The sequence below is a fragment of the Anser anser genome (assembly GCF_964211835.1).
Source record: "Anser anser genome assembly, chromosome: 9".
Lineage (NCBI taxonomy): Eukaryota > Metazoa > Chordata > Aves > Anseriformes > Anatidae > Anser > Anser anser.
The window spans coordinates 7118831-7127916 of NC_139729.1; the positions used below are offsets into that span (position 1 = coordinate 7118831).

Below are 9086 nucleotides of genomic sequence, written 5' to 3' on the forward strand. Positions count from 1 at the left end.
TATTTCATATGAGAATCGCAGGCATTTCATGTCTATCACAAACACATCATATTCTCACAGCCAGGAATTTAAGTAGCATTATCTGATAAACAAGTGAATCACAGGATAATTAAAGAGGTTACCCAGGAAGAGAGATGGGAAAGCAGCTTGTAATATATACCATATAGCCTCCTTCTCTTAGTCACTTATTGGGACAGCGAAAAGCCTCAGTCCAACCTGGCCTAATATAAACTAAAACCCTACCAAAGCCCAACAAACCAAAACAAAACAAACAAGCAAACAAACAAAAACCTCTGGAAAACTCTGGTGCTCAAGGTTCTCATTGATTTTGTATTATTTGTATTATTTTTCATTTTCTTGCTTTTGTTGAGATGGATACAAAAGTGTCTATATACTCAGAAAAAAGCTTATCTTGCAGCTGTTTTGGCTGTGTGCAGTAGGAACTGCAGAGGCAGGTGAAAATGGAAAGACTACAAAATCAAATCAACCAAATACACAGAGACAAATATGATCAGTGTTTTAAAAAACAATAGCTTAAACAATGTTTGTTTTTTTTTCTTCTCAGATCCAAAAATGTATTCTAAATCTAAAATGCAACCATGAACTCAGGGAGAAATACTCTTCCCACTAGAACAACAAGGTCCAAAAAGATTATAACACAAGAGCAAGTCAACAGCCATGGGAGAGCTTAGTCCAGCTTTGGCACAATGGTACCTGGCACAATTGAGTGTACTGCTCTGCACCCCCTTTGGCCATCTGTGAGAATGCCCATCTTCATCCTTTGTGAGGTTTGGAAATCCTGAGATGAAAATTAAAGGTGGGTGGTTTAATCTTCTCCAAGATTAAATGGATGCGTTAAAAGTGACGGACACGCACATCTGGGGACTTGTGTGCTCCATCTCCTTGAGCAATACACCTACTCTTGTCCAACCTCAATCACTCAGGACTTGAAGGTGACAGTAATAGTTTATCTGCTTCCTTCCTTTCCAACCCTGTGAGAATTGATTTGATTATTTGGGTAGATATGGGTGCATGTCTGAGAAAGAGACAGATCCAGGGGAGCCCACTGTGAGAGGGCCAAGCTGGGGAGAGAGGTTTTGAGTTGAGTTGAAACACATGAGGCTCCTGGCCTCACTTACCACGGTCTGTGGCCTGCACTCCAGCCCTGGGAAAGTGGAGTCTTCTCCACTTCGTTAACCTTCCCTCCCTGCTTAACTCTTTCCCTGGCCTTGTGCACAGGGAAGGGAGAGGTTCTGCATTTCCACTTCAATTATTCAGCAGGTTTGAGCTGTTGAATGAATAACCTCACTGGCACAGCTGTATGGCATCCACTGGTGGGTTTTGGGACTGTAAATCAGCCAGCTACCGTCACAGATTCCAAAGTGATGATCTTGAGAGCTAGCGTTTTTATTTACAGTAGGTCCTGGAACTAAACCATGTGAGCGTGCCACATGTGGCCAACATTTCCTGGTCTATCAAAGGAGATATGTGTTAACTATTCCAGCAAGTGTATGGGGCACAACACTGCCAGGAAGTGGGAGCCTAATTGCTGTGTTCTTTCAGGAAAGTGCATTTGTAAAAGTAAAACCATCCCAATTCAGTTCAATTACAATCAATTATCATTGCCTTCAAGAGAAGATCTATTAGCTGTGAATCTGGTTTAACTTACTGAAGCACACTGCAAATGTCTAGTATTTTTGAGAAAGGAAAAAAAAAAAAAAAGGTTATTACCACCTTTTTCTCCTTAGTAGTCAAGCGGGTTTTGAGACAAGCTTAATGGGAGCAATTTTCGTCTTTCTGTCCATAGCTTTTCAAGGCTAGCAACATTACTTCTGTTTCAGAGCACTAACGACCTGATAGCCTTGGGACACCAGGCTGTCTTCAAGACATCATTACACTCAGTTGCACATGCAAATTAACTTTTAAAGCTTTTTTTTTTTCTTTCCCCTGGTGCCGTCAGAATACTTATTTGGACAAAGAGAAATGCCCTAGTAAATGGATACATGCCCAACTATCACGTATACTCTCTGAGCCCCACAGGCCAAGGATAGCTCCATAGCAGTCCACGACATGGTGGTCACAATTTCATGCTTACCAGCTCACTTCAGTATAAATAGACCCCAAAGCAAACAGTGTTTCCCTTTGTAGCAGCTCAGTTTAACACAAGAAGCTGCTAGAATAACATAGCTTTTTGATCCACAAAGTGGAGCTGTAATTTACATTTTCTTCTGTTTTTCCTTCTTATCACCAGTGCTGTCAGACATCGTTTGATTCATTATTGTGGCAATGGAAACACTGAGCCACGTGGGTACATGTGGAAGATGCAACATTACTGACCTGCTTTTCCAGGACATCGTGGATGTCCCAGGAGATTACACTGCTGCTTACATAGCTGATGGGTAGCTTTACGTCCACAGAAGCTTTTGAACAGGCTCCAGAATGATTTGATAGGGAGGGAGTGAAGAGAGCACAGCACAAGGGAACAGGTTTTGTGGGAAAGTGAGCAGATATAACCTTATAACAACCTGATTTCTGAAGCAATATAAAATTCCCCCCATGCAAGTAGGTCTCAGGCAGTGCCTGTGACCCCATACATACTGTCACAGCTTGAAGGAGATAGGAAAGTGCAAAGTTACCTCTAAACACTTCCACCCTTCGTTGGGAGCCAGAATCCTGAAACCTCCCCTGTCCCTGCTGCTGGAAATGACAGAGCAGCAGTGAGACCCATGGTCATAGCTTGTGACAAAGCCAGCTACGTACCATGGCCAAGTACTGGAAGTCAGTGGAACAACAACCCGTGTCAGATACTTGCAGTAACCTCAACCCTATCCCACACAATTTGCTACAGTGAAAAAAAAAAAAGAAAAAAAAAAAGAAAAAAAAAAGAAAAGAAAAAAAAGTTTTTACAGCAACTTGTCAGTTTTGCCAGCCTCTTCAATGGCTAGGCAGTAGCCCCAGGTCTCAGGTCTCTGCAAGAGGACTCAGCATCACTGCAGCCCTGCCTGCACATGGGCAGGAGCTGGGAGCAAGGAATTTGCCCAGCACAGAGCCTGGGTAGCACAGGAGTGCCCAGCTCAGCCTGTGACCATCCTGCAATGCTGCAATGCTGCCAAACACGAGGAGTCCTTTCAAAAGAGGCTAAGAAAAAGACTCTGTAACGATTTTGCTCAGTCGCATTTCTTGAAATCTATTTGAAATAGTGAACAAACACGGACACTTTTCCAGGAAATGTGTTTCTTTATTTAAATAAAAATTAGTGCCAGTACAAACAATAAACTTTAAATACATGAGACAATTATATACAACTCAATGTTAGGAATTATATACATCAGGTTTTTACAGATACAAATACATCTATACCAAAGTAGGAGGATGAAGGAGAAAGCAATGGAAAATGTGACAACTCACGCATGTCAGTCTCGTTTGGAAAGTTTCAGGATTCAAGTGATTCCAGGCAAAGTGCCAAACTGAATTTGGCTTCTTTCAAAACTTAAAGCAGTCCCTTTTGGAGTAAATCTACCAAAAAGCTTTATATGGTCTGATCCAAAGTTCACTGAAGTCAATGGAAAAACTCCCGCTGCCTTCAGGCTGAACTGGATCAGGCCCCTTCTGAGCACAATGGAGCCTTTGTTCTGCTGCCTGGGGGCACCTCTGCAGGCTGCATCACATCGCATCAGCCCTTCCAGCCAAACACCTTTCTCCCTGTGAAACGAAACGGCAGGCAGACAGCAGACTCTCGCCTCAGCTTGTTCCTGCTCTTCAGCACTCATTTTTCAAGCTGTCTCTCAAGCCCTAATGCCAGTGGATAAATCACAGAGCTATTTTAACACAGGAAATATCTGGAGACATTTTGCAAGCATTTTTGCTGTGCAACACTGTAGATTCAGGCTCTTTAGCCCTCATGCTTCAGAACTAATCCAAACATAGTAATAAGTTACTATAAAATATAAGGTATGATTGAAATAACCATACATTGCTACAATATTAACATTACTTCTTTTAACAGTGCAATAATTTAGTAACTAAGTTCATGAGCATTTGAAAAACCACAGTACCATTAAATTAGGGGGGGAAGTTTGTGGTAGTTTTAAAAACTAGTTACTAATGACTTTAGAGAAACGCATAAGTCACATGCGAGATGGAAAAAAACAAAGAAGACAATGCAATGTTTATCTACACTGGCTTAAATAGAGCAGAAAGGCCAGATTATTTAGTGATGTAAATGGGTACAGTTTTACTGACCTCAGATGGAGAATATGACTACAACAGAGAAACACAAAATCTTGTGCCTGTCCCATGAAGTCAGTAGGATTTTGCTGGTGACTTCAGTGGGGCCAGGATTTCACCCCCATTGGGTTAAATTCTATTCTGAATTCCACCCATTTTTCAAGGGATGTAAAAGAGCAGCATTTGTTCAAGCCTTTCTAGATCTTGCACCTTGTAACAAAGATCCTTTGATTGTTTTTTTTTTTTAACTTACAAATCTTTGCCTTTAGTGATCAAATGTACATGTCTTTAAAAAATACAAAAGAAAAAAATATCCTACTATTAGCTGAGTCAATAGGTGGATTGCAGCAGAAGTTGGCATACATGAACCAGCCAGCACAGGTACAACTTAAGCAAAGACAGATGCAGTGGCATGGATCTGAACCTAGGCTTTACAAACCTCCTGGAAATACAGGGTCTCCTTTGCTTTTTTGTTCCCCTCTTTCATTCTTTCTGTGCCTAAAGTCAGTCTCCAGCCATGCATCAATCTTCCTTCAACACCAGCATCAACAAAGTTGCAGCCTTTGAGGCCATTGAACAAATCTGCTGTTGGGTGTAGTTTGTCATAGGAAAAAAACACAGTAAAATTAATTCTAGTCTATCGCAGTTTTGTGTGAATGAGCAACACCATCATCTTTTACAGCCAGGCTCTTGTGCTAGGGTAACTTCTCTAAACATTTCCCAGATATTTTCAGAATTCTGAAATATGCAGAGATATGCCAGGAATAGTTACCTCATTAGAAAATATATATCTATGTATATATATCCTCCTTGTTCTTAGCTCTTATGGTAGGAAATAATAATGGAAAAAATAACATTAAGCATCCCAATTACGTGCAAGTTACGTTTTGGAGCTTGGTACCACTGCTTCCTTGTCCTGCTAGCTCTCAGGAAAGCCTCGGGCCCCAGGGCACAGATACTGGTAGAGTTACTGGAGAGCAGGAAAGTTGAACCACAAGTTCTTAGTGGGAGCTCCACTCATGCTTTGGCTGCTGACCAAGGGAGCCCGGCAGGTGCTAGGAGTTCTTGTGGATGTTTTCTGCAGAGCCCTCGCTGCTCTCGTTGAGGAGTGTTTCTGACACTTCCCCCAGCTCAGCATCCAGCACTTCCTCCTGGATGGTGAAGTGCACGTCTGGGGACGAGGACTCAGAGCTCACGCTGCTGCCTTCCATCGAGCAGATGGCACAGGACAGGGATGGCACCATGCTCTCCTGCAGCATGTTCAGCATCATGGGGATCTGGACAGACTTCAGCCCCGATATGGTTGGTAGAGGCTTCACAGCTTCCCCCCATTCTCTCTCCTCATCTTTGTAGAGCAGAAGCAAATTAGACTTCTTCTCTTTTCTTTTGGATTTCATGTAGCCCAGCATTATCCCTATCAGGAAGATCCCATAGAAAGACATGACGATCAGAATGTAGAAATACTCGTTGCTGTTGTTCTTCTCTGTGTTGCGGGATTCGGCATTAAGCATGGCTGAGGTCATGTTTGCATGGTCCATCTTCAGCATGGAAACTGTATTGCCACAGCTAAAGCCTGAGGGAGAATTGGTGTGGATATAAAGATCAAACTTCAGATCAAAGATTTAAAGAAACATCTAAAGAAATATACCCCCAAGCTATTCTTTATTACTTGTTACTGTAGGCTTGCAGGGCACACCTGATTGAAGCTTGCTGTCTGTCATACCTCCGCAGTAATATTGTAACTGAATGAACTGTTACCCAGATGAAGAGGACGTTAGAGGGAAAGAAGATATTTAATATTAAACCATAGCAAGTAATATTCTGATGTATAAATCCCCCAATCCACATAAATAAAAAAGAAAGAAAACTAAATAGAAAGAGTCTGCCAGGCACTTAAACATAGTTTTGTACTATTTGACCATGTTTCCATAGCGGGAGAAAGCTTATAAGTGTTATTTTACTGAATGGTGCAGGAAAAAATCAAAAAGCAACTTACGTCGGTATGCAAATAATTCCTCCCTTTGCAAAGCTCAGGAGACCTTTCCTCTCCCAAATGCCGGGTGCTCTGAAAACTTTCCTCTGCTGCAGTTGGAATAAATAGCTCTCAAGAAATGTTTCATCACGTGTTTTAGAGGCACAGTTTATAATAGTTTTGTGTTGGAGTCAACAGATGAACTTGAAGGATTGCAGTTCAACCCACTGAACTCTTAACAGCTGTGAAAAGAGAAAGAGTTGGGAATTCAGATTTTACTCTTTCCTAACCAGCTCAGCACCAGCTCTTTCACCTTCTGAATCTGTTCCTTTCACTGCCATCCCAACTGCTAAGTGTGACCTGCTGCCCCAGGAGCTGCTGTGCAGCAGGAAACAACAGCAAGCCATTATCCTGTGTTTGTCATAAAATACAGAAAATATGCATTTGGGTTTTATAGTAGCTTCTGTCACGTTACTTACATGCCTGCTATACACAGTTTTCCCTGAGGAGACAAGGGAGGAAACAGGTTATTTTCTTTGCCTGGGACTGGTGAAAAAGCTTCACCAAGTGTGCACAGAACAAAGTGGTGACTTCGAACTCATGCTGCAGATCCACTTTGCGTGACGTACAGGGATGTGGAGTACAGGTCGCTGGGTCTGCAATGAGGTCTGGATGGAGGGGTGCTGGTGCCATCCCACTTCAGGCATCAAAGCAGCAGTGATGGCATTTTGGTTCCTCACATGATCAGTGGGAAGATGCAGCCTCCTCCAGAGGGCAACTGCGAGCTCCTCGAGGTAGCAGCTCCCTCCTCCCTCCGTTTGTAGAAGGCAGCATTTTCACAGCCTGCCTGCTCTTTATGCATAAATCAGACAGGACCACGGAGTTAACGTGGATTTTAGTGTGATGGGACGTTAACCACTTCTGGGCAGAGGTGAGTCACTTCTGCTCCCTGAGTCACTGCTGCACCCACTGCAGCTGGCTGCGGGGCTGAGCCGGACACCCTGGGCTCCCCGGACTGCTGCGGAGGGCAGAGCTCGGATGCAGGCTGGGTGTGCAGCGTTCCCACATCGGCTCCGTGGTACAGGAGGCGCTGAGACCCTTTTCAACACGTAAGCAACAGTATAGGCCATGGGAAGAAGGAGGCCCTGCTTGCACCTTGGGGATTTCACTTCCTTATCCCTCTCCATCCCCATTCTTCACACACAAAACCCAATTAGTCAGGCCCCACATATGTAATGTGAATGTCACCCCTTCTGCAAAGCTTCAAGGATGTTTATGTAACAGGACACTCCACTTCCAGAAAACAGTTGACTGGTGCTGGAGTTTCCCGATGGTAGGTCTGGTTTGTTGGTTTGTTGGTTTTTTTTTTTTGAGTTCTCCCCACCCCCATAGTCACTTGTGAATTCTTTGCATAGATGGCAAATTCTTTTCCAAACTCTGCCCTCACAATCCCTCTGAGGTAAAGGCAGATAGGCTTAACCTCTCTTAACATGTAGGAAAAAGCAAGAGAGAGCAGTTAAGCCACTTTAAATGAAGTTAAGAATTCAAGAAAAGACAGAATTCTATCTGTTGGAACCAGTATTTTCCATTGTTTCTCTGAAAAACTCCATAGAGAAAATAAAAAAAAAAATACATTAGCCAGATTCCCTTCTCTGCCCCTTAAAATAGAGGATCCACCCTTTAGGATGTTGGTTTTATCTCCCTGCACATTCCCATGTGATAGCTCAGGAGCTGTTGATGTTGGGCTAGTGTCTATTGGGATTTCATCTGACAAAATCTGTCTGCAGCACCAGCTTGCCAAGTCTGGATACTTCTTCCCAGTTTCTGACAAATTATTGAGCAGGCAGCAAGAACATATGAAGTGGTAGGCTGAAGCACAACCCAGAGCAAGCCTCTGGATTTTCTGGCTAACTTTGAGAAGTTTTATTTCACATCTTTCTCAGCTCCATGCAACAGATACTTTCCCAAACAGTGTATTTGTTGCCATATACTCCCCTATTTGGCTCCAGAAATTTGGAATTTGAGAAATTTAAGGCAATGCATCAGGTTTTTACCAACACCCTTTTATGCACAACATTCAGAAAATGGTGAGGAAATACCCGAGATTGCTGGGTCAGTGAAACTTCACTCAGCACAAATTCCTTCTCTCTGCCTATAACATCCCAGTAAAACATCTCTGAAGCTGTGTGTTCCTGAGAACAAGAAGAACTAAAGCTAGTCCTGCTACCAGTATTATACAGAGAATACAGGCCATCACCCACCTGAATGTGAGCAGCAACCTCAGACATCCAGATGCACCAACACCCCTGAGCTCCCACAGGTGAGCCAGCAGCGCAGCAGGTGGACCATCTCTTCTGCAGGTGCAAACAGGGTCTCTTACTTGTTCCAAGGCATGTAGCTGAAGCTCTGTACAGAGACACCAAGGTGAACTGCAGCACCCAACAAGGGCACAGGAAGACTTGTCAGGTACATCCATACATTTATGCAATCCCCTGAAGTCCAGTGGAAAGAAGACTGAATTGCATAATTATGCATAGCTGTTGCTGAAAACTCTTCGCAACTATATTTACTTTGACTAGCTGATGACAACAACTCTTCTCCATCTGTTAGGTCACGATGCTGAAAAATAGTTTAATTTTAAAAAGATCTGGAAGGAATCCCTGAGCCTTCTTACAGAGATTAAGAGGAGGGATAGGAAGACACTGGGGAATAACCATCTGAAAAATATATGCCACATGTGTTCTGGCACCATGTCAGCTTTCTCCATCTGTATCCTGCAGAAACTACATTTTTAATCTAAAACAACAACAACAAAAGATCTAGAAAGATGAAAATTGTTGCCTTTCAACTCTGCGTTTCAAAATTACTTTTGTTACAAGTTATATTT

The 9086-nt window shown here is 42.9% G+C and overlaps 1 protein-coding gene across 1 annotated transcript; it reads right to left on the reverse strand.

The window, feature by feature from the left end:
- Nucleotides 1-3217: 3217 nt before the first annotated feature.
- KCNE4 (potassium voltage-gated channel subfamily E regulatory subunit 4) lies at nucleotides 3218-6396 on the reverse strand. Its single transcript, XM_083847775.1, has 2 exons — nucleotides 6224-6396; nucleotides 3218-5800 (listed from the first exon to the last, which is right to left on the reverse strand). Exon 2 carries the CDS (start codon nucleotides 5772-5774, stop codon nucleotides 5283-5285), a length of 492 nt encoding a protein of 163 aa, XP_083703901.1. The 5' UTR covers nucleotides 5775-5800; nucleotides 6224-6396; the 3' UTR covers nucleotides 3218-5282.
- Nucleotides 6397-9086: the final 2690 nt, after the last annotated feature.